The following is a 26,948-nucleotide window of genomic DNA, read 5'->3' as shown; positions in this document are numbered from 1 at the left end:
TAAGGAGCACTCCCGGTCGACCTGTGGTGCCCGGCCTATCGTGCCCATATGGCACTGGGAGCGCTTAAACTCAGATGTATGTATCTAGCAGTAACTCGTGTACATGTACTTGTTGCAAAACTTTACTTATAATTTGTGTTTGCATAAAAAGCCGCTGTTGTGATTAAAAAGCTGCACAATTCAGCCTCTACGGCAGTAAGACTACTTTTATTTCATGTCAGTCTAGTACTAAGATGTTATATACTTATTATGTTTCAGCTGTGCAGTGCCCGCTTCTGACAGCCCCTACAAACGGTGCGATGACTGGATCGAATTTCTACCAAGACGTGGTCCAGTTCACGTGTAATTCTGGATACGAACTTGTAGGACGTTCTTCATTAACATGTCAAGCTGACGCCACATGGGATGGCACCGTCCCAACATGTTCACGTAGGTATTAACGCTATTCAGACCGGGCTTTTTTTTATCATAACGTTACCTGAACGGGGTTTGGGGAGGGGGTGGTGGTGGGGGTGAGACCCGCTATTTTTCACTCTTGTAACAACTTATCATGTGGCCATCAGATTTTCAGTGAATGATGTAGACATAATATCTGAAGATTTACAGAAATTTGACGCTTCCATGACGTAATTATGACGTCATACATTTGACTATACTGGTTGGAACCATGGAAAAGGGGTATTCCTTAAAAACGTCAAGATATGATACCAAAAATGTAGCAACAAGTGCAGATAACAGAAGTTTAATATTTCATACGACTTTGAAAATAGCAACATCGATGACTTTAAAATGACGTCGTAAAATAAAATAATTATATTTTTTGTCCTATAATTGGGGGGGGGGGCAGTTCCTGACGAAAAATTACAGTTGAGGCTGTTGCACTGTTCACTGCTGTGTCTCATGACCCCTTTACAGTATTTGAATGTGTTTTTTGTCGAAGAGACTTCTAAGGATTTCTAATTGTGTTCTTTGTTATATATTTTCCAGCGGTGGAGTGCCCGCTGCTACCAGCCCCTACAAACGGTGCGAAAACTGGGTCCAATTTCTACCAAGACGTTCTGCAGTTCACGTGTAATTCTGGATACGAACTTGTAGGACGTTCTTCACTAACATGTCAAGCTACCGCCACATGGGATGGCACCGCCCCAACATGTCCACGTATGTTAAAACAAAACTTACTATGACTTTTAAACTTGTGACATATGTAACCAAAGAGGTTCTATCTTGATGCATCTTTGGCAGGAAAATCGATTAAAAATCTAGTATGCAAATAAGGAACTTATTTGTATTTATGATATGAAATACTACAAGTCTGTGGTAAAGTGGGAACCTCATTCATATGACATTCACAAGTTAAATCAATTTAAACATAACATACAAATTATGAAAGTTAGCAACTCATAACATAACGTTTAGCAAACGCTACAATAGTCTTTCTTGCTACTATGTAACTTTTATACTTTAAAGAACTTTTTTTCTGTGCTTGTGTCTTTGTATACCCTATATTTTGACATTTAGCATGTTCACATTTAGCATGTTGTTACCATACACCTTAGCCTGGAAAATTCATATTACGTCAATGTGGTTTCTGTTCTAATAAATTTAAACCAATGCAAATCCAGCATTACCTCAAGTGAGTTGACAATATCTTTCATAACAAAATCATTTTTGCTCTTCATCTTCATTGTATAATCTCTATCATTTAGCCGTGGAGTGCCCGCTACTGGCAGCCCCTGCAAACGGTGCGAAAACTGGATCTAATTTCTACCAAGACGTGGTGCAGTTCACGTGTAATTCTGGATACAAACTTGTAGGACGTTCTTCATTGACGTGCCAAGCTGACGCTACATGGGATGGCACCGTACCGACATGCCCACGTATGTATCGATATGATCATAATTACCTCCATGAAATGTCATGGAATGGAGGTTATATTTTCTGTTATGTGTCTCTGTCTGTGTAGATGATTACTCAAGAACGGCTGGATGGATTGGTTTCATACTTGTTGTGTTGCTGGGGTGTGATGAAAGCTCGAATTGATGAGATCTTGGGAGCTGTATCTGTCGTTATAATCGATGTAATGATATCAAAAATCACCCCTATATTTGAGATATATTGGTACAGGCATCGTGCTGTATGTGTTTGTTAATGGGCTTAGCTGCAAGCAGGTAGTGAGGTGACAGCTGTTTGGGGAACCCCCAGTAGTTTTATTTATGTCTGCTTATGACTGTTTGAAATATTTGTAACAGTTGGCACAGTAGTTACCTCCATGAAATGTCATGGAGGTTATATTTTCTGTTATGTATCTCTGCCTGTGTACAAGATTACTCAAGAACGGCTGGATGGTTTTGGTTTCATACTTGTTGTGTTGGTGGGTTGTGATGAAAGCTCGAATCGATGTGATTTGGGGCGCCGTATCTGTCGTTATAATCGATGTAATAATATCCGAAATCCCCCCTATATCTGCGATATATTGGAACAGGCATCGTACTTTAAGTGTTTGTGTCTCTGTCTGTGTACAAGATTACTCAAGAACGGCTGGATGGATTGGTTTCATACTTGTTGTGTTGGTGGGGTGTGATGAAAGCTCGAATCGATGAGATTTTGGGAGCCGTATCTGTCGTTATAATTGATGTAATAATATCAGAAATCACCCCTTTTTTTAAGATATATTGGTACAGGCATCGTGCTTTATGTGTTTATTAATGGGCTTAGCTCCAAGCAGATGGTGAGGTGACAGCTGTTTGGGGAATCCAGAGTTTTTTTAATATGATAATTAGTTTTATTTATGTCTGCTTAGGATATCATGGAGATGTGAAGCGTAAGTATAATTGTAAGAAGTTGAGGTACATTTAACGATAATGCTTAACAGGTATGGATGTCTCACATCTGTACTGCTGATTTGAGTGACATGGTGATTAAAATGCCATTAGGTCCTCTCATCTGGGTTGGGTGTCAAAAGTTTTATGGGCGATACAGATGTTCTGATTTTGTTACGATAAGGGACAGTTGTTAGTTGTCTCTTTCGTAGCCAATGGTACTTGTTTTTTAGCAGACGGGGTTGGCGCCAAGCATTCATCTTACAGTTGGTGCAGGGCTGTCAGAGGAAAGTGTGCATCTCGTTTTTGTACCGTGTGAACAGCTGATGTTATAACATATTGGTGGAAAATCGAATCACCATCTGACTAAAGTTGGCCACATCCCTTCTTCTTTCTGAGTTTCCCAACTTCCTCCCACCACACAGCTCTGAGGCACATAGTCGAACCTCAATAATGCTGACAACCTTAGACATTTTAAATGCCAAACATCAAGCTTAAGGAACACCACGCTACCATATGCCGTCGACCTCTTAAACGCACATTACACAATTAAGTGTCACATTTTGATAATTACTAATCAGATGGACATCCTGTGTGTCATTAAATAAATACACCACTACTTTCCCATAACATTTATATTATATAACCATTACTCTCAAATACAACGGACTATAAACATACATACCATCCACAAAAAAGCAATAAATATTTCATGGAGGTATGAGGTCCCCGAACTCTAGTTTTACTCTAAGTTCAACTCCTGACAAAATTGTAGTTGGGATTTTTGCTGTTTGCATCCGTATGTCCATCCTGCTACGCAGGGACATCCAACAGCGAAACCGCCTGTCTGGGTGTACCCTGCTCTTGCAACCGCCACTCTTAGTTCCTGTGGACGCCCCCCCCCCAACTAGCTGTCATCCATTTAGAGAATAGGCCTTTCAGTTTTCAAAAAGTTGTCTCGCATATATACGGTAAGATCATTAATATTCATAAGCAAGGCGGTCAGGAACTAAGGGTGACGGTTGAAAGAGTATGTCACGTTACACTTAGAGCTGCATTCATATGAAGTTTGGTATGTCGTCTGGTCGTCTGCGCGAGATATTTTGTATTGTTTTTCATAAACATTAGCTGCATTTTTTTCATCATCATGTTTTAGCCAAGGAGTGTCCTCTACTGGCAGCCCCTACAAACGGTGCGAAAACTGGAACCAATTTCTACCAAGACGTTTTGCAGTTCACGTGTAATTCGGGATACAAACTTGTAGGACGATCTTCATTACAATGCCAAGCTGATGCCACATGGGATGGCACCGCTCCAACATGTCCACGTACGTACCAATTCAAACAAATGTATATTTTTATTCCGGGAATTTAAAGGAGCGTTGTCTCCTGATGGAGAATAGTAGTAACGGCTTTAATGCTTATAACAACTATATTTTGTGAACCATTTGCGCAGTTATATGTAGATATAGTCGAAGAAACTGCTCAGGATCTGGTATTTTTCAAAAATCATTTTTCAATTTTTCTTTAGCCGTGGAATGCCCTCTGCTGACAGCCCCTGTAAACGGTGCAAAAACAGGAACCAATTTCTACCAAGACGTGGTGCAGTTCACGTGTAATTCTGGATACAGACTTGTAGGACGATCTTCATTAACATGTCAGGCTGACGCCACTTGGGATGGCGCCGCTCCGACATGTCCGCGTACGTGTTAAACAAAATTACATTTTTACTCTGTGAGGGAAAGCTACTACCTCACGGAGAATTAAAGCTGGGGCTATCATGCTGTTCGCAGCTGTGTCTCACAGTCTATTTGTTGCAATCGTATGGAGTTTAGTTTACCGTTTTGTTGTCTGTGCGATTTTTTACGCCTAAGACGTTGTTTAATGTTATGTAATATTTAAGGTACATTTTAATTTTTATTGCCACTGATGTCGTCGGCGCGGGTTGTTTGATCTTACTGTAATATGGTTACCTTCAAGCAGATGTCGAGTAATGTGACAGTAGTTTGACACAAATTAATAAACAGCTGCCCCGGACAATTGAGACTCCGAGCAGATGTTAGAAATCATAAACTTAAGTTTTTATAATCAATAAGAAAAAGAACATTCACTGTATTTCGTTTTGGGACTCCAAGATATGTGATATATGTAACCAGGAAGTTCTTTTTAGATGCAAACATCAATTATACAAAGAATGTTTTGTGTGCATGATCTATTAGAAAGTTGTATATTTCAGTACAGTAGAGGCCTTTTAATTGCACACCCCATTTGCCACCGTATTTCGTGCAATTATCTGAGTGATGCAATAATGAGAGTTTATCCAACTGGACCTCATCCATGTGGGATTTGGAGATTCCGTGCAATTAACAGAAGTGTGCAATTATCCGTTGTACAATAAACTGGCGTCTACTGTTAATAGTAAATGAAGCTACTATTATTCAAATGCATTTTGAAAATTAAGTGAATTTAAACATCATTATATCTAAATCACGAAATTAAAGGACGCATTGACACAATAGAATTCCCTGCTGCTTTTATACTTTGAACAAATACGTTTGGATTTGTGTCGTGGCACCTATAAAATCAATGTGACATTTTCCATGTTATAAGTTGAAGAGCATATGAAAACAATGCTAATACCATAACTACCTTTAAGGATGACCTATTTTTTCGGACTCTTGTTGGCACAATTCTTGTTAGTACAATCTAATACATTGTCAGGATTATATATAGAATTATCTATACTTTAAAAAACAAATAATTTTGTGGATAGATTGCTAAGAAATTTTACTGTATTTTTTTGTATTTCAATTCAGCCGTGGAGTGCCCTCTGCTTCCTGCCCCTGCGAACGGTGCGAAAACTGGATCCAATTTCTACCAAGACGTGGTGCAGTTCTCGTGTGGTTCGGGATACGAACTTGTAGGACGTTCTTCATTAACATGCCAAGCTACCGCCACTTGGGATGGCACCGTCCCAACATGCACACGTATGAAGAAAAAAGCCTTTTAATCGTTTATCATTTCTTTATATCGTTTAAACCCTTTCCTTATTGTACTTTTTTGTAGATTCAAACGTTTAATTTTATCTGGTGTGATGAAAGAATAAAGGGGTGTCTGTGTGGCGCAACGGCTGGAGCGTTAGAATCAGGATCAGTAGGTCTTGAGTTCGATACTCGCCATGCTCCTGCCCCCATGACGGTGGAGTGACGCCCACCGAGCCTCGCGGCTAATCTGAGTAGTATAGTAGGAGCACGCTGCGATGATTATTCTGGCGGTGCAAGGTGGTGCAGGTCAGAGGTCAGATATGATGTATTCAGGCGGAGCAGGTCAGAGGTCAGATATAATGTATTCAGGCGCAGGTGAAAGGTCAGATATTATGTATTCCGGCGGAGCAGGTCAGGGGTCAGGTATCATATATTCAGGCGGAGCAAGGTAACTATGGCACCCCACCCCACCCCAAATGAACATCCCCCTCCCCAATCGTGAATGACATGCCCTTATTTGGCCTGGTGAAGTCTCTACGTCACAAAGTAAAAAATAAACAAACATGACAACGACCGTCTGATTTTTCCGTTCTTTTATTCTGTACTTTCAAAAGTCAGCATCTAGCGTGAACTTCTGCTGTTCAGAGGAGGACATCACCCCCATCTTCTGATACTCTCCCACCTTCTTCTCAAAGAAGTTGGTCTTTCCCTCAAGAGAAATGTTCTCCATGAAGTCAAAGGGGTTCTCGCTGTTGTAAAGCTTACTACACATGAGTTCTCCCAGCAGCCTATCTGCGACAAACTCGATGTACTGCTTCATCAGGTCTTAATTCATCCCATTATATTTGTTGTAAGTATGTATATTCGTCATGTACGTACGAACATATACCATCTATATGTACATGCAGTGAAACATTGCTTTGGAGTAACTATACGTGTTGCTCCGGAGTAAGAAGAAAACTGCTCCGGAGTAAAAAAAACACTGCTCCGGAGTAAGTGAGTAAGTATATTTGTTGTAAGTAAGTATATTTGCCATGTACGTACGAACATATACCATCTATATGTACATGCAGTGAAACATTGCTTTGGAGTAACTATACGTGTTGCTCCGGAGTAAAAAAAAAACTGCTCCGGAGTAAAAATAAACTGCTCCAGAGTAAAATAAACTGCTCCGGAGTAAAATAAACTGCTCCGGAGTAAAATAAACTGCTCCGGAGTAAAATAAACTGCTCCGGAGTAAGAAGAAAACTGCTCCGGAGTAAAAAAAACACTGCTCCGGAGTAAGTGAGTAAGTATATTTGTTGTAAGTAAGTATATTTGCCATGTACGTACGAACATATACCATCTATATGTACATGCAGTGCATCATTGCTTTGGAGTAGCTATACGTGTTGCTCCGGAGAAAAATAAACTGCTCCGGAGTAAAATAAACTGCTCCGGAGTAAAATAAACTGCTCCGGAGTAAAATAAAACTGCTCCGGAGTAAAATAAACTGCTCCGGAGTAAAATAAAACTGCTCCGGAGTATGCTCCGGAGTAAATGAGTAAGTAGATTTGTTATAGGTAAGCATATTTGTCATGTACGTACGGACATATGTCATCTATATGTACATGCAGGAAATCATTGCTTTGTAGTAGCGTTATACGTGTCTGTTATGTAGGCATATATCAACACAACACAAAAGACACTTGTGTACGGTGATCATGTTTCTTAACACTTTGCTGTCACTTGACGGCGATCAAAATTGTATTAAGGAATTCATAACCAACACACAAGTCGTCCTACATGTCAAACATGGTATCACATTAGGAAAGAAAAATTGTACTGCAAGCGATATGGCGACCTCACATTACTTCAGGACGAGGTAACCATATTTTTTCATCAATGTCTGTTCTGGCACCCAGTTCTTGCTGTGTACAATCTCATTACTGTAACGAGGCAATGCAGCGAACTCTATTAGATAAAACTTTTTGCCAGCGCGCTTCTTCTGTTTGATGACACGTTGAGGAACATCGCCTGGCTGGTGAGGTAGTGCGATAGACCAGTCTTGATAGAGTGCCCATTCCTCCTCGTCACCGCTGTGGTAGCCGCTGTCGTAGCCGGTACATTCACTTTCATCAGATGAAACCGTCCCGGAGGACACATCTGTCCCTGTATCACTCTCGGAACCACTTTTGTCGCTGTCGGTTTCTTCTGTGGAGTCTCCTTGCTCGGAGCCCATCACAGATTCGGCGTCTGAGACGCTTTCTTCATCTTGTGACACCGTCGAATCCCCATCTTCGGAACCAACCGTATCCGTGTCGTGTTCAGACGACACGTCGGAGTCGACGAAAACATCGCGCTCCCGGTAAGAGCCCGTCTCGGTATCAACGATGACTTCTCCCGAGGCAACACCTGACTCATCTCGGTGTTTTCTTTCAAGATGACGCTCGAGGTTGAACGCACGATCAAATTCCCGATCACAAATTTTGCAGACGTGAGGCATACTTTTTTGGTCGGTGGATAGAAGGAAAATGATTAGATATTGATGTGCACACAAATATTTGTCGCGCATTTAGGTTTTTAGGGATCGTACGTTTTACATCCTGTATACACCCTATATGCATCTACGTTTCAGACATGACAACTATACTTCAATACCGCAAATGCAATTAAGGCATACGTAGGGTGTATACAGGATGTAAAACGTACGATCCCTAAAAAACCTAAATGCGCGACAAATATCTGTGTGCACATCAATATCTAATCATTTTCCTTCTATCCACCGACCAAAAAAGTATGCCTCACGTCTGCAAAATTTTTGATCGGGAATTTGATCGTGCGTTCAACCTCGAGCGTCATCTTGAAAGAAAACACCGAGACGAGTCAGGTGTTGCCTCGGGAGAAGTCGTCGTTGATGCCGAGACGGGCTCTTACCGGGAGCGCGATGTTTTCGACGACTCCGACGTGTCGTCTGAACACGACACGGATACGGTTGGTTCCGAAGATGGGGATTCGACGGTGTCACAAGATGAAGAAAGCGTCTCAGACGCCGAATCTGTGATGGGCTCCGAGCAAGGAGACTCCACAGAAGAAACCGACAGCGACCAAAGTGGTTCCGAGAGTGATACAGGGACAGATGTGTCCTCCGGGACGGTTTCATCTGATGAAAGTGAATGTACCGGCTACGACAGCGGCTACTACAGCGGTGACGAGGAGGAATGGGCATTCTATCGAGACTGGTCTATCGCACTACCTCACCAGCCAGGCGGTGTTCCTCAACGTGTCATCAAACAGAAGAAGCGCGCTGGCAAAAAGTTTTATCTAATAGAGTTCGCTGCATTGCCTCGTTACAGTAATGAGATTGTACACAGCAAGAACTGGGTGCCAGAACAGACATTGATGAAAAAATATGGTTACCTCGTCCTGAAGTAATGTGAGGTCGCCATATCGCTTACAGTACAATTTTTTCTTTCCTAATGTGATACCATGTTTGACATGTAGGACGACTTGTGTGTTGGTTATGAATTCCTTAATACAATTTTGATCGCCGTCAAGTGACAGCAAAGTGTTAAGAAACATGATCACCGTACACAAGTGTCTGTTGTGTTGTGTTGATATATGCCTACATAACAGACACGTATAACGCTACTACAAAGCAATGATTTCCTGCATGTACATATAGATGACATATGTCCGTACGTACATGATAAATATGCTTACCTATAACAAATCTACTTACTCATTTACTCCGGAGCATACTCCGGAGCAGTTTTATTTTACTCCGGAGCAGTTTATTTTACTCCGGAGCAGTTTTATTTTACTCCGGAGCAGTTTATTTTACTCCGGAGCAGTTTATTTTACTCCGGAGCAGTTTATTTTACTCCGGAGCAACACGTATAGCTACTCCAAAGCAATGATGCACTGCATGTACATATAGATGGTATATGTTCGTACGTACATGGCAAATATACTTACTTACAACAAATATACTTACTCACTTACTCCGGAGCAGTGTTTTTTTTACTCCGGAGTAGTTTTCTTCTTACTCCGGAGCAGTTTATTTTACTCCGGAGCAACACGTATAGCTACTCCAAAGCAATGATGCACTGCATGTACATATAGATGGTATATGTTCGTACGTACATGGCAAATATACTTACTTACAACAAATATACTTACTCACTTACTCCGGAGCAGTGTTTTTTTACTCCGGAGCAGTTTTCTTCTTACTCCGGAGCAGTTTTCTTCTTACTCCGGAGCAGTTTATTTTACTCCGGAGCAGTTTATTTTACTCCGGAGCAGTTTATTTTTACTCCGGAGCAGTTTTTTTTACTCCGGAGCAACACGTATAGTTACTCCAAAGCAATGTTTCACTGCATGTACATATAAATGGTATATGTTCGTACGTACATGAAGAATATACATACTTACAACAAATATAATGGGATGAATTAAGACCTGATGAAGCAGTACATCGAGTTTGTCGCAGATAGGCTGCTGGGAGAACTCATGTGTAGTAAGCTTTACAACAGCGAGAACCCCTTTGACTTCATGGAGAACATTTCTCTTGAGGGAAAGACCAACTTCTTTGAGAAGAAGGTGGGAGAGTATCAGAAGATGGGGGTGATGTCCTCCTCTGAACAGCAGAAGTTCACGCTAGATGCTGACTTTTGAAAGTACAGAATAAAAGAACGGAAAAATCAGACGGTCGTTGTCATGTTTGTTTATTTTTTACTTTGTGACGTAGAGACTTCACCAGGCCAAATAAGGGCATGTCATTCACGATTGGGGAGGGGGATGTTCATTTGGGGTGGGGTGGGGTGCCATAGTTACCTTGCTCCGCCTGAATATATGATACCTGACCCCTGACCTGCTCCGCCGGAATACATAATATCTGACCTTTCACCTGCGCCTGAATACATTATATCTGACCTCTGACCTGCTCCGCCTGAATACATCATATCTGACCTCTGACCTGCACCACCTTGCACCGCCAGAATAATCATCGCAGCGTGCTCCTACTATACTACTAATCTGTCTAAAGGTGCCCAAATAGTTACGGAATTGGTACCGCCAGTGTGTCAACATCTGCAAACTTGCCACTAAAACCCGTGAATTTTTTTAATGAACGAATTAACACAATCATATCTTCATTTGTTTCAATGTTATTATATGTCCATTTCTTCAGAAAGAGTATTCAATCAGTGTTTAGATTCACATTTGTATGCAATGTTTAGTATAATTGCGGATATTGTTATGTTACATGGTAGAATATAGTATTTTTAATGTTCCAAGCTTTCACATTTGTATGCATTGTTTACTATAACTGCAGATAGTGTTATGGTACATGGTAGATTATACTGTTTTTAGTGTTCCAAGCATTCATATTTGTATGCATTTTTTGGTATAATTGCATAATGCATAAATGCATTTAGTGTTATATTGGTACATGGTAGAATATAGTGTTCCAAGCTTTCCATATTTTATTTTCCATGAGTCCACGTGTATTCATATGTGCACTTTTTCCTCCGGGCCTGAATATGCAACTTTCTTTTCACTCCGTCAGCTGTGGAGTGCCCGATGCTGACAGCTCCAGTGAACGGTGCAATGACTGGATCTAATTTCTATCAGGACATGGTGATATTCTCATGTGTTCTCGGGTACGAGCTGGAGGGCAGTGCCACCTTAGCGTGTCAAGTTGATGCCACGTGGAGCGGATCTGTCCCAACATGCACACGTAGGATAGTTTCTTCATGTTGTTTGTTTGTTTATTTTCATTTTACCAGGGTTACATACCACCATTTTAAGCGTTCCCTTGGGGGCAACCCCACACATACATACAGCATAATGGTAATCGATACGATATCAAAAAACATAAATGGTGACAAAGCGAGAACTAACAAAAATTAACACAACTTAGCTTAAAAATGGTAAAGTAAAGAACAACAATTACACAACGTAAGCATGATATAACTCGAAGAACAATCAAAATGAAAGAAATGGAAATAAATGGAAATTGATGAAAATTAATTGGAAATTGTGGTATGATACCTTTTTATTCGAGTAATCGGCGAATTGAATCCTTTGAACGATTCTGCTTCGAATGCAGTAATGCCAAATTTTAGGATTAGTGACCTGTTGGTAAGGTAAAGAAATAGTTGTCAGACTATAGACCTTTTATTTAGTGTCATGTGTAGTATTACAACACCCCCTCAGATCATTTAATATCTCTCTGTATGCAATGTATTTTCAATGTATTGATGGCAAAAACAAATAGTTGAAAAAGTTTGTTGAAATGTCAATATACTGTTAATGTCCAGGTAATTCATGGCCCAATCTTAGGGCCCTGTTAGTCTGTTCGGCTGCAGATTCTAAGATCCCGAGTACCATCCGTTAGTTACATGTAGCTTTGACGTTTATTGTGCACTACACACAGTCGCTTTTCGCTCCGACTTTTTTTCCCCCTTTTCAACCACCCGCCTTGATAAGATACTTTATATGGTCGCTTCTCTGCTATTTGCTGACGCGACAATAGTAGCGAGCTACTACCCGGATGATGCCCTGTAACACAGTCGCTTTTCGCTCCGCCTTTTTGAACGTTAACCGCCTTGACTAAATACACTATACAGTCACGTTTCTGCTATTTGCTGACGTGAACATAGTAACGAACTACTACCCGGATGATACAAGGTCTAAAATAACTTTTTATCCTCATAATAATATATCTATCAGGAACAATACCAATCCTGATGAAGAATTTGTGAGTGTCACTTTCATGAAGGAACTGTTAGACCAACAGAAACTATACTACAAGGACCTTTTAGACAGACAGGAACAGAACTTTCGATCTTTCGTGCAAATAAGTACTGACTCTACTAACCAAAGAATGGACAACCTAGTGCGAGAAATGCAGGATTTGAAATCCAGCTTACAGTTTTCCCAAGATGAACTGAAAGATCTGAAGGCCGACAAGGATAGCAATTTGAAGAAGATAAAGCAGTTAGAACAGGATATTGCATCGCGCAACGACGACGTGTCCACAGGTCTCACCGAAAAACTAGATTACATCGAAAACCAATCAAGACGAAATAATCTGATCTTTGATGGCATCAAAGAAGAGAAAGGGGAAACGTGGGAGCAAGCTGAGATGAAAGTTAAGGACGTGATCAAGAAGAAGCTGCACATAAACCCAGTCCATATTGAGATTGAGAGGGCACACAGAAATGGAAAGCCAGGAGAGAGGCCACGTCCAATCGTCGCAAAGTTCCTCCGCTATAAGGACAAACAAACCATCCTCGGGAAAGCCAAAATGCTGAAAGGGACTTCAATCTATGTGAATGAAGACTTCTCCGATAGAGTTAGAAGGAAGAGAAAGGAGCTCCAGCCGGCTCTACGTGCAGCTAGAGAGAGAGGACAGTTAGCTTACATTAGGTTTGACAAATGAGTCATCTCAGACCGCACACGCGAGTCTGCTGGCATTTGAAAAACTTAGAACAAGAACAGAATGTACGTAATGCAACGTATAGGGTCAGTTCAGACAGTATCAGAACTGAACTTTCTTTGTTTTAATCTGCTAGGTAAGCTCTTGTTTGTGTGTAATTGTCTCAAACCATGGATTCTGACTCGTGCCCAGTGCTATCTAACGTCAGGTTACTATCATTATTAGTTTTAGTTATTATTTTTACAATGTACTTGTGTTATTTTGCCTACACAATCATTATGGTTAACTCATACCTACCAGGTCAAAGAGAGAAGGGGAAGGAAAGATTCCTACTACAAACACAATGCAAAATACTCGAATAACATTCGTAACACTAAATGTAAGAGGGATAAATAATCAATTCAAAAGAAGGAAAATATTCAGGTGGATACCTGACAAAAATGTAGACATAGCTTTTCTGCAAGAAACATTTTCAGTCAAAGAAAACGAAAAGCAATGGACTACAGAATGGGGAGGGCAAATATTGTACAGCCATGGCTCATCACATAGTAAGGGAGTTATGATTCTTTTTAATCCAAAGTTAAGTATCAAAATTGAAAACAGAGAAGCTGATGAAGATGGGAGATACATAATTGCAAACACAAAATGAATGACTCAGACTTATGTGTAACAAATTTATACTCACCGAACAAGGCAAAAGAGCAAGAAATATTTTTTAAGAAGATAAATAATTTGTTACAAGAACATGCAAATGGAACAATCATAGTTGGTGGTGATTGCAATGTATCTCTCACAGAGATGGACAAAATAGGTGGAAGACCTATAAATGAGAAGGACAAAGCCATCAAAGAAGTGAACTCGATACTAAAATCCTTTAACCTAACTGATATATGGAGAAAAAAGAACCCTAATATTAGACAGTATACATGGCAAAATGAGTCAACATCTGTTAAGTGTAGACTAGACTACTGAAATAGGAAGTCTTAAAAATGGAGATCAGAACTTTCTGCATAAGATATTCAAAGAGAAAAGCACAATCCAGAAGAAATGAAGAACAAGAATTAGAAAATACACTCAACCGTTTAATTAAAGAAAATGATGAAAATAATGATCCGAATAACCAAATTCTAATACAGGAAATAAAAGAACAATTAGACAACATACAAAATATGAAAACCAGAGGGGCAATAATAAGAAGCAGATGTAAATGGTATGAAGAAGGAGAAAAAAGCACAAAATACTTCAACTTAGAGAAGCGAAACTTTCAAGAAAAGGTCATTACCTCACTTATGTCAGAGGATGGATCCATGATAACAGACCCCAAAGAAATTATAAATAAAGAAGCAGAGTACTATCAAAAACTATACACTACTGATGAATGTGACCCAGATAAGAGGGAATTTGACTGTTTCTTTAAAAACAAGGAAATTAAAAGACTTAATGAGGATGATAAGACTAGTTTTGAAGGGAAGATTAGTGAACTTGAACTTAAAAAAGCATTACTCTGTTTTGCTAAGGTGTGACTAAGACCAAAACAGAGGGTATTGGGGGTTTGGTAGAAAAAATGTCATTATCTCAAGTTTTATGAGGCCAAATAGCTTATAATTTGGCAGAAGTGGAGAAGAGATACTGCTCATTCCAATTATGTATCAGACTAAACGATAATTACCATAATATTTCTACAATATATTAATACATTTACTCTTCTGATTTTGACAAATATTGCCCGAGACCAACTTTTTGCAGATGGCCAAAAGTAACAATTTTTTTACAGGATGTAGAGACGGCTGTATACTTTTCGAATAGCTTTACTGAGTATAAAAATGCACTTCAGATTACATGAAATTAATAAAAGTTTGTAAATTTTGATAAAATTTTGGGTGTTACCTGTGAATTTAACTGTCAATATCTAACTTTCTTATGGTAAAATTGATTTTCCAGAAAGCTATTCATGCAAACACACTTGTTCTGCATTCTTTCCATGCCATTTTGACTTGATAGGTTTTGATAAACAAGCTAGTCCTTACCTTTAAAGTTTACATGCTTGAATTTTGTAGTTTTCCTGTGTTTAGCTAATCAATCAATTTGACAACCCAATCCATCATGTTGACAGGAGCATTAATATCAATAGACTAATTGTTTTTAGCGCCTCGGCCCAAAGTAATTACCTGTATTCATCTTTAATTATGCATAGAATGCAGTCAAGGACACTTTGATTGGTCAGTTCATGACTCATGGCCAGAAAAGTCTGGTCGCAATTCCTTTGTCTAACCAAAATAAAGCACTTTGGAATAATTCCTTGCGACAAGAAAATGAGAAAACTATCTAGAACCATGTTAGCTTTAAAAAAGAAGTTAACAACAAAGGAAACTAAAATCTTTACAGGTGTTTTCATGTACTATTTTAGAAGATGGAAACTCAACTCGGCATATTGCAAATCAAAAAGGTTCAACCTGTCTATAACCTACTAGTACGAATATATGTTCAAATATGCTCCACAATGTAGGAAATGCCGTCTTGGCTTCCACAAATTAAACAGCAGTGCACAAAATTCACTATCCAAAAAACACAAGGACTTTCTCGAGGTTCCTGCTTTTATAAAACAAATCACATGTTCAATATGGCCGACAAAACAACTACAAAATAACACAATAGGAAATACAAACACCGCAACCTAAGACCGGTTTCTAACAAAGTATGGGTATTTACCATTCAGTGCTATGTGGCCTGAATAAACAAGGATGTTGTTTAACATCCGTGGTAAAAACTGCTAAAAGTGTACAACTCGAGAAAACTCAAACAAAAAGCTCCAAGCAGATCCTACGGTAGCATAAGATACACATGTAGTATCAAAAGCTGCCAGAGGAGTAAAGCCGGCCTAGGAGTGTGTTTGGCTACCGGAGTCAAACACACTCCTAGGTGGCTTTTGTTCGGAGATTGACCCGACTTCTGAAATGACTATGATTGGGATCCAGACTTGTCTATACTTTTCCCCTATGGCCCTCCCTTTGTGGAAGCACCAGGTAAGAGTCAGAATAGATAGACATGTTCATCAAACTATGCGATTCCCCTTTGTCTGTTAGAACTATATCACACAAATGATTTTTTAAGAGTCGGAAATCTGTGGTGCCTAAAAGCTTCAAATACTGCCCGGTTGAATTGCTTCACCCGAAATAAACAAACCCTACACGTACAACATCGGCGCGTGACCTTGGCTTACTACAAGAGCAAAATTAGGTGGAAGTCTCTCTAAACGCTTTTGTTTTAAACATTTGTTGACTTAGTCTCCTACAGCAGGGTACCAGACTACCCTAGGAGAACAATGGAGCTTGTCACACCTTTACCTGGCATGCCAGACAGTCAGCTTGGGCTGTGGTAATAGTCAGCTTGGGTTTTTCAAACAGATTTTCAAACACTGGTCCAGGAGTATTTGAAGAGAAAATGGCTGTTTTTTTTAAAATCTAACATGTATACACTGCACACATACAATCAATCACGCACACACAGTCAAATTGGAAGGTCCAAAATTGTGTAGGGAGAAGCATTCAGCCGACTGCGCCTAGACGACCCCCGCCGGGGCGAGCTGAACCATTTCTTGGTGGCATTTTGGTATTTATAGTAGGCTAGAAACTATACTTTCAGCAGAGTTTGTGGGAGGGTGGTGTCGGAAGTACACTTTGTGGCTATTTTTTTCTTCTAATCTGAAATGTCTATCACCGTCCTATGTAAATTTGGCAAAAACAAAAACAAACAATAATAATTGGCCAGAAGAGTCCATACTAGGGTTATTCTCCCATTACTTTCGTCTGTGTATTCAGTCTGGTAGAGACTTGTACATGTCTGAAGTTTTTATTCCTTACTAAAGGCCCCCTACCATTAGACTGCGATCACGCTGTGCTCTCACTGCGACCTAAATACTGTAGGGTGTAACCTTTGATTTCTCACATGGTATATCTTACAAAACGTATAAGTGTGACCAAGAAGACAACAAAACGTACAAAGGGTAAAAAAGATTAGTTTCTTTTCTATACAATTCCTTGAGCGATATGTCAAATTGCAGGTCGGAGAGAGAGAGCGCGGCCAGAGCGCCGCCCTAATGAAATGGGGTTATAAGATAATGACATCTCCTTTTCTCCACTTTCCTCAAAGGGTTACAAATGTGTATTACTTGCATGCCTCTAATACTGCAACAGGGCCGTGGGTGGGGGTGCGAAATTAGTGCGTAAACAAATGCAAAAGAAGGGTGGGGAACTCTAGGCCAATTATCACTATGCCTATTGCATATTTACGAGTTCTTAGTAGCACCTTCTTCATTTCAATATTAAAGTAGGTCATTATAATATTGAAATGAGGGCAATGCATGGAGTAGCAGGGTCAGGTCTTAGCAAAACAGAGTAGAGCATCTCCACAAAAATAAAAATAAAGCACCAGGATGTGATGGGATCACAGTTGAGTTCTATTAAAAATTTTGGGAGCTAATAAAACATAATCTCACTAATGCTACCAACCACGCTTTTGTTACCGGTCTTTTACCTATGTCCCAAAGACGAGGAGTTATTAGACTCATTCCAAAAAAAGAAACAGATCTAAGTACATTGGATAATTGGCGACCAATTAGCTTACTCAATGTTGATTACAAAATTATAAGCAAGGCACTTACATTACGAATAGAACCCTTCCTTCCAGTGATAATACATGAAGATCAGACCGGCTTTATAAAACAAAGATACATAGGTAGCAATATAAGACGCATATGGGATACTATAGATTTTTGTGATAATGAAAACAACGCAGGATTGATCATGTTTTTAGATTCCTAAAAAGCTTACGACAGTGTTGAAATATCATTTATTATCAAAGCACTGAAAACTATGAACTTTGGTGAAGATATGATTGGATGGGTGAAGCTTCTATATAATAACATAAAAAGTTGCGTGGTTAACAATGGTTACAGTTCCCCATGGTTCAATGTACAGAGAGGAGTGAGACAGGGCGACCCCCTATCTTCCACTCTACTCATTATCGGGCTAGAAGTACTTGCATGCAAAATCAGATCTGACTCTAATATTCGAGGACTAGAGGTTTATGGCAAAACTCATAAAATATCCATGTACGCAGATGATATGACTTCCCTTCTAGCAGATGTGGACTCTGCAGGCAGACTTCTAGATACTTTACACTTGTTTAAAAGATGTAGTGGATTAGAATTAAACCCTAAGAAAACCGATGCTCTGTGGGTGGGTCCTAACAAAACTAGAGAAGACAAACCACTACCAACACGCTGGCCCTGCACACCCATAAAAGCCCTAGGCACGCATTTTGGACACAATAAAGATATATGTTACAATAAGGATTTTGACAACAACTTAACAAAGATGAAAAAACTATGCAATGTATGGAAAAGTAGAAATCTTACCATTATAGGCAGAATTTTAATTATCAAGACACTAGGTATCCCCAAGCTTGTTTATAATTGTTCAGTTTTACATGCACCACCAACCTTTATAAAACAAGTAAATGATTATATATTTCAATATGTGTGGCAAAACAAACCTCCCAAGGTTAAAATGAAAACTCTGATTGGGAAAATATCCCAAGGAGGACTAAAGATGGTAAACTTTGTCACCAAGAATAAAGCAATAAAGGCAACATGGGTAAGAAGGCTTATTACAGACCCACTAAGGGAAAAAGAAAGTCTCTTCTCAAAATGGGGAGGTTTCTTATTATTCAAATGTAATTTTTCATGTAAACTGCTAGACTTGTCCAACCTACCACTGTTCTATAAAGATGTCATATCCTCTTGGGAAGAAGTAATACAGCATGAACCACTCTCACACAGACAGATCTGCTCGCAAATTATATGGAATAATAGATACATTGTAATTGGAACATCATCTGTATACTATAAAACATGGGCTAATGCAGGCATTATATATTTCAATGATTTGTTAAAAAACAATGGAACCTTTTATAGTATAACTGATCTATACAATACATATGGTATAGAAATCAATCCATGTCAGGTATTAAAATACAACTCACTCAAAACAGCCATACCACAGAAATGGAAAGAAGTAGTTAGAAAAGATAGAAGAAAATGTAATCCTGGAGACATCATACATTATAAGATAGACCCTCATACCCTTACATGTAAGCAAATATATGATATTCTGATACAAAAACAATTTGTATCACCAGGGCAAGATAACAACATTATACAAAAAATAGGAAGCGGTAACATTGAAAATGCATATACCAATGCCTTTGTTGTAACAAAAGACACAAAATTACAATGTTTTCAGTAAAAGATTCTACACCGGTATCTTGCGACAAACAACTGGCTACAAAAAGTTAACATCAAACAAAGCAACAAATGCAGCAACTGTAATGAAGGACACACTATTGAGCATCTTTTTGTATATTGTTATGAAGTTGTACTTTTCTGGAAACACTTTTGTACATGGTGGAAAATCAAAACACAGCAAGATCTGAACATAGATGAGAACTTGATTATATATGAAATATCTGAAACATATAGAGACAACAAGCTGTTACATTGTATCCTTATTGCCAAATATGTAATTTACACCTGTTTTTTGAAAGATTTGAAACCAAACTTGAAATACTTTAAAGCTAAAATTGCCAATATGCCAATGATAGATATCCCTTAGATACACCTGTTAAGTCAATCACAGACCAATGATCAACGCTTGTTACCCCTCTCTCTCTCCTCATGTTAATGTTTTTTTATTCCACTGTGCTCCAATGTTGTATATTTATATGCTATTGTGTATTATGCTGAACAATTTAATAAAGTTTAATTTAAATATATATATATATATATACATATCTATCAGGCGTACAGTGCCCACTACTGCCAGCTCCTACAGACGGTGAAAAGACTGGATCATCCTATTTCTATCAGGACGTGGTGGGGTTCTCTTGTGATACTGGATACGAAATGGATGGAAGTTCTTCTTTAACATGCCAAGCTGACAAGACATGGACTGCAGACTCTCCAACATGCAATCGTAATTTGATATTTTATTGGTCAATAATATCTAATGTGTGGAAAGGTTTAGGTAAAGCATAGGCCAATATCAATGACGGGTCAAGTTCAATAAAATCTCCCGTATTTTGGAAATGCTTAAGTCGTCAATTGTTTATTGAAGATTTTCAACTGTCATACAACACAAAATTTGCTCACCTCGAATTTTCTTTCGCACTTCCGTCGACCTTCATCACAAGTGATGATTCAATTACTCTGGTCACGTGACTTAGAGACACGTGACTCGAGTAACGAATCATAAATGCCTGGCAGTCGGTATCGGCCCCCGTCTCTGTTAAGTGTCGGCAGTGTCGGCTGCTCTTATGTAGAATGAAGTGTATGTTGTTTTGCAATTACGTACCTAGCTATCATTGATAGTTTCTAAAACATTTTTTTCGTGTATCAATTTTGCCATCATTTTTTTATGGTGAAACATCTTCTATTGTGAAACAAATGACTAATTTCTTTCATGTTGCCAACACTGTGTGTAATTTTTTCTTCACTAGGTGTGAAGTGCCCAGTGTTGGTAGCTCCAGAAAACGGCGCAAAGGAAGGATCAAATTCTTACCAAAACGTGGTGCAGTTCACGTGTTATTTCGGATACGACCTTGTAGGGAGTTCTTCTTCAACATGCCAAGCTGATAGAACATGGACTACTACCGTTCCGACATGCACACGTTAGACATTTCTTTTTGTTCTTGAAGTAATTCTTTCTCTGCTGTAGCCATGTCATGATGTAATCTACTAGTAGAAATCGTATTCCATTCTGTGTCAGCCGCTTACTGCTCCCGAAAGGAGCAATTTTTGTGAAATATATTATCCTGCAAACAGTTCATGAGAAATTATATATGATTTAATTTTTTTATTCATATGGTATGGTTCTTTAGGCACAACCAGGGCGTACTTACTTCCAACGTTTCGATGTCTATCAGACACCCTATTTAGTGTAGAGTGACTGGAAACTACTTCTTACGGTTATAGTCGATGTAGGTGTCTATCGGCTATAAGTAACAGCGAGTAGCAACAAGAAGTACTTTCCAGTCATTCTACCCTGATAGCGTTTGATAGACATCGAAACGTTGGATGTAAGTACTCCCTGTTACTGCCTAAATAATCATACTATATGAATAATTGCCAACCTGATGAAGTCATTTACAAATGTATTTTTTTCACGTTATGCTAGGAGTCCAGTGCCCATTGCTCACAGCTCCCACAGACGGTACTATGACAGGCGGTAATTTTTTCCAGGACATCGCACGGTTTACGTGTAACTCAGGGTACGACCGTGTCGGGACAGCTAGCTTGACCTGTCAAGCTGACCGCACGTGGGATTGGATATCTCCAACATGTTCACGTGAGTTATAATTTTCAACATCGCTGAGCCAATAATCAATTATAGAGTACGTAGTAGTATAGTAAGAATAAAAGTAAAAAAGGCTTTTATTCCGTACATGAATAAATCTCTTACGAACCTGCCGATCACCACTCTACCGTACTTAAATTATCGTGAACCCGACGCATAGATGTGAAGTACATTTTGAATTAATTAGTTTGGTAGGAATTGAGTATAAGCATGTAAAACATAATTCGCAAGGAAAGAAAAAGTGAATATCGATTGAGCAAAATATCAAATCAAATCATACTGCAATCATACTAAAACGTAGTCGGGTATTTATATTTATAGTTGGAGATTTATTAATTGGAATGAAAAAAAGTTCTGTAGACAAGAATATGTCTTGTATTACTATAGGCGTGCAGTGTCCAGTGCTGACTGCTCCTGAGAACTGTGAAATGACCGGCAACAATTTGTACCAAGACGTGCTGCTGTTCACGTGCCATACTGGATACGAGATGGTTGGGACCGCAAGTCTGACCTGTCAGGCAGATCGCACATGGACTGATACAGCACCGACCTGTAGACGTACGATATAATAATTTGCAAAGTATTAAGTACCTCCGTGGAAAACAGATTGTTGTGTGTCGGTCGGCTCTGTCGGCATGTATGTTTGTATTTGTGTTTTTGTATTTGTGTGTGTGTGTGTGTGTGTGTGTGTGTGTGTGCCTGAGAAAGAGAGAGAGAGAGAGAGTGTGTGTGTGTGTGTGTGTGTGTGTGTGTGTACGTGTGTGAGTGTGCGTGTGCGTGTGTGTGTGTGTGTGTGAGTTAGTGTGTACGTGTGTGTGTGTGTGTGTACGTGTGTGTGTGTGTGTGTGTGTGTGTGTGTGTGTGTGTGAGTTAGTGTGTACGTGTGTGTGTGTGTTTCTGTTTTACCAGATACCAGAAACATTAAAATATTTCTGGTGTCTGGTCAGCATAACTTGATGCTATTTAGCACCCTGATGTCTTATCTTGTTTGTTTTTTGTGTTCTTTTCATGACGATTATTTTAATGATAATCATTTTCTTGTTAAGATCACTTAAAAAGCAGTCATACAAGGTGTCATCTGATAATGATATTCACATTGAAGCGAAAATGCTAATCACTATAGTAATTTTTTTACTCCGTCGCTAGGCGTGCAGTGCCCAATGCTGACACCCCCTGTGAACGGAACGATGACTGGCTTCAATTTGTACCAGGACGTTATACAATTCACATGCGATTCTGGATATAAAATGGTTGGAAGCGTCAGTTTGACATGCCAAGCACATCGCACGTGGACTGGGATTGAACCAACATGCCTACGTGAGTTAATATAATAGTTATCGATTAATCATACAATCCCCAAGCACATCCATGTACTTTAAAGTATATATTACTTCCGTCTATACGTGTTCAAAACTTTGAGCAAATGAAACAAATGACGCAAGGTAATTAGATCATCAACATTACACACAAATGGGTCTCAACAGCACAAAATACCATGGTTTCATTTGACTACATTTTATAGTTTATAACTTAATGTAGATACTATATGGTAACGAAACAAATGGAATATTGTGGAAGTTATATTGGTCCATTTGAGTTACGGGTCACGCTCGGAGCACCCACCCCGGCAATTCAGCGACAACTCCTTCGCCAACCACCTACGTCTAGACAACTATATTCTTTTCAGATATCACCAGTTGTGTAGTTTACCTTTATAACGAAGCCACGGAACCTTTATTTTCATAATAGGTATTGAATGTCCGATGTTGCTGCCTCCAATAAATGGTGGTTTGAGTGGCACCAACTTCTACATGGACACGGTGGTCTTCACGTGTGACGTAGGATATGATCTGATCGGAGATCCCAGTTCCACCTGTCAGGCAGATCGGTCCTGGAGCAGAAATGTCCCTTCCTGCAGCGGTAGGTTATTCACAAACATTTCAAGATGATATTCCAAGGCTTACTCTTAATCCTTTTCAGCCTGTGTGAAGGAGGTTGTTTGTATGTTCGTCCGCGGACGAGTAATAAGTTTAATGCGAGTGTGTGTTTGCGTGTTCTCATATTAAATTTCCCTTCAAATTTACTGTAATATATACATGTGCAGGTATTGCACATGTTTTGTAAATGGAAGCATGTTTTGTTTTTATTGTTAGAAATATGAGAGCCCACGCTTCCCCCCAAAAGGAAGAATGTTTTTAGTCATAGTTTTAATGTGTTATTAATTCCAATTACCATTTTTGTTTTGTGTTTGACAACCAAGAAAATGAGTTATTTTGTGACATGTATAGAGGTAAGTTACAAATGTTCCAGAAGTAAATTTAAAGCTCTTACCTATTCCATGATGGTTTGTTTATGACTCCTTTATGTACATATAGTCTAAAATCTTTTTGACAGTCGGAGCAATGCGCTGGTGGCTGCTGACCTCCAATATTTTTCACCTTTTTGTACGAACGTGACTTTAACTTTTTTTCTTTTTCATTTTTCTCTTTTTCTATAATGCAGACATTGATGAATGCTTAAACGCAAATGGTGGCTGTGACCATGCGTGTACCAACACCGCCGGTTCATTTTATTGTTCCTGCGTAGCTGGCTTCACCCTGAACGAAGACAGATTTTCTTGTGATGGTAAATTTGTAATGTTTATGTGCAAATGATATCGCCGATGAAGGTTATTCTTCAAGGTGATATGATACGCCAGGTAGTAGTTACTCATTCTGGTTTACGTAAGTTTGGAAATGGTAAGACGTTTAAATAGCATGAGAACAAACCGTTATCACTAGGTTTGCACATTTTATTGACATTTACGTCTAAAGATTACATCGGCCTTGATTAATCTCCAAGCAGATCTTACGGTAGCATAAGATAGTATCAAAAGCTGGCACAGGAGTGAAGCCGGCTTTGGAGTGTGCTTGACTACATGGCAAATGTACACCTCTTAGCTCCTACCTCACCCCTTGGATAGTTTAGCACTATCTCATGCCATCGTAGGATCTGATTGGAGGTTAGGCCTTGATATCATTCAGAGATCGTTATTTTGAATACAGCTGTTGTTTGGGTGACTACAATTTTCCAATGGTACAGTGTATGGTAACATATATACATGGCAGATGAACTATGTACTATTGCAAGCATTTAAGTCTAAATAGCAAGTCAAAATGTTTCATTTTCTTGTGTCCATTTCTTTCCAGACATCAATGAATGTAACTTTGGAAACGGTGGATGTCAACATAATTGTCACAACGTGATCGGAAGCTTCCAGTGCTCCTGCATGATTGGTTACGAATTAAGTGCTGATGGTTTCGCTTGTTGCGGTGAGGATAGTCTCATTGAAAACAGTTTTATGCTTACATTTCTGCTGATATATTAGCTTGGTAATAACCATTATGTATTTACATTTAGGCCAATAATTATTTGTTAATTTTTGAAAAGCAAACAATGAAAAAAGCAGCTAAAAGTACATAAACAAACATATGTAAAAACCACTAAATCAAAGCAAAAACCAGAAACAACAGTTAGTCATTAAACTATTTAAACCCATAAAACTCATTAAACTCATTTGTCATTAAAATATATTACTATACATTTATCAAGGTATGGTGCTAACAGAAAATAAGTTTCCCCACTTCCCCCCTGTGTTTATGCAGTTTGTGTTGCCTAATTTCTATATCTTTTTTGCTAATTAATAAAAGTATGAAACAAAATATATAAAAGCAGACAAATCCACAGAATATTTTGATAACAGAAATTTTACCTAAAAGGAGGACAAGATTCTACAGAACCGTGAACGATCACTAAACGTACCGAAAAATATACAAGTACATTGATATGCAAATGGCATCATTATTGTTAAATATTTTTTTTTGCAGATAAAGACGAATGTTTCCATGCAAACGCCGGCTGCGATCAGACTTGTACAAACACCATGGGCAGTTTTTTCTGTTCCTGTGGTACCGGGTACTTACTGAACGGCAACGGCTTTTTCTGTGACGGTACGCAAGTCTTGGTTTCGTCACCTTAGGCCACAGCAAGTATCTTTTGTTGATGACATCAGCACGATTGGCTTGACTTGACTTTATTCAGATCCACTTTTAGCTATTACAACATTATGTTGCCAGCTATTCTTCCAGTGGTCATTAATATTCGCCTGATTTCTTACCCCCAATTTTCTTTTCTTCGGTAGGGATGGTCAACATTACCATTAAGTACCAATATGGGCAAATAGGTTAATAATTGTGTTGTATGAACTTGTGTCCCAATGATTTTCGTTGTGGAAGTGACACTAGTGAGGTAGCCATGACTGAAGTTGTGGAAGTGAAACTTGTTGGATAGTTTTAAAAGTGACATCAATATTGAAGCCATGGATATAGTAGCCAACTTGGTAAAAGATACCTGTATAATTATCGGACAAACTCAAACAAAGACACGGTTTGGCAGAAAAAGGAAAAAGTTTAATCAAGTAAAACTTTTTCGGAGAAAACACAGCACTAATACTACATCAACAATTATGATAAAATTCTTAACCTACAATAACATCTGGCGGAGAAAGGGGTGGTGGAGGGTGAAAAGGGAGAAGAGAAGAACCGTGCTACCCGCCTGCCCAGCAAACTTCAAGTGACGTCAATCTCACGTGTTCCGGGTCAAAGGGCAAACGGGCCGCACAAAAACAGATACAGTTTGCGATCAATTAATAAAAATTACAAGATGAAATTTTTCTCAAATTATCGGACAAACTCAAACAAAGACACGGTTTGGCAGAAAAAGGAAAAAGTTTAATCAAGTAAAACTTTTTCGGAGAAAACACCAAACTAAAAGGCCAAACCGCTAAAAGAAAAGAAATAATATCATAGACACACTTAAAAACGAATAATCAAGAAAACACCACCGCCCCACTAACTATGAACATATTACCAAACGATTAATACTCTAAACGGTTACTCTAAAACACTGCAATGCCTTCAACGACGCTATGAGACATCTTCTTCCTCTGGATATACGTTACCATTCTATAACACAAACGTAACCTTAGGCTAGTAACTCAGGGAACTCGCAAATACAGACTAATGCCGTCAACTTATGAATATACTTTAACCTTCTAAATTAGAGCAAAACCTAACGCGGTACTCAATAAAACTTGTTAATACGGTAGGTGATCCTCGGAACGCCGTTCGCCATGTTACACCATAATAATACCGGACACAAGGGAGAAATCTTAATCTCCATTACTGGAACATACAACACTCTCTCTGCACATTGTAAAGTCTTAGACCACCTGGCTCTGATCAGCAAAATTCTGTTTACTACTGCAAAACCAT

General features: G+C 39.0%; 3 protein-coding genes across 3 annotated transcripts in view; all 3 read left to right on the top strand.

Annotated features, from left to right (window-relative positions):
• Positions 1–21,638, top strand: part of LOC118426254 (CUB and sushi domain-containing protein 1-like) — a 28,837-nt gene extending 7,199 nt beyond the window's left edge. The window contains exons 11-19 of the mRNA XM_035835529.1: positions 259–429; positions 988–1,158; positions 1,707–1,877; positions 3,976–4,146; positions 4,350–4,520; positions 11,351–11,521; positions 20,083–20,256; positions 20,780–20,950; positions 21,457–21,638. Coding sequence (XP_035691422.1) covers positions 259–429; positions 988–1,158; positions 1,707–1,877; positions 3,976–4,146; positions 4,350–4,520; positions 11,351–11,521; positions 20,083–20,256; positions 20,780–20,950; positions 21,457–21,638 — 1,553 coding nt within the window. The remainder of the gene's footprint in view (positions 1–258; positions 430–987; positions 1,159–1,706; positions 1,878–3,975; positions 4,147–4,349; positions 4,521–11,350; positions 11,522–20,082; positions 20,257–20,779; positions 20,951–21,456) is intronic.
• LOC118426719 lies at positions 12,395–13,428 on the top strand. The gene has a single exon (XM_035836261.1). It carries the CDS (start codon positions 12,560–12,562, stop codon positions 13,226–13,228), a length of 669 nt encoding a protein of 222 aa, XP_035692154.1. The 5' UTR covers positions 12,395–12,559; the 3' UTR covers positions 13,229–13,428.
• A 1,712-nt stretch (positions 21,639–23,350) lies between the features above and the next one.
• LOC118426253 (signal peptide, CUB and EGF-like domain-containing protein 2) lies at positions 23,351–25,294 on the top strand. The gene is made up of 4 exons (XM_035835528.1): positions 23,351–23,556; positions 24,139–24,261; positions 24,825–24,947; positions 25,281–25,294. The coding sequence occupies exons 1-4, from the start codon at positions 23,400–23,402 to the stop codon at positions 25,292–25,294; spliced, it is 417 nt and encodes a 138-aa protein (XP_035691421.1). The 5' UTR covers positions 23,351–23,399.
• The last annotated feature ends 1,654 nt before the right edge of the window (positions 25,295–26,948 follow it).

This window comes from Branchiostoma floridae, chromosome 11 (genome assembly GCF_000003815.2).
Source record: "Branchiostoma floridae strain S238N-H82 chromosome 11, Bfl_VNyyK, whole genome shotgun sequence".
NCBI lineage: Eukaryota > Metazoa > Chordata > Leptocardii > Amphioxiformes > Branchiostomatidae > Branchiostoma > Branchiostoma floridae.
Note: the sequence above shows the minus strand (reverse complement) of the source record. Positions and strands in the feature narration are given on the sequence as shown.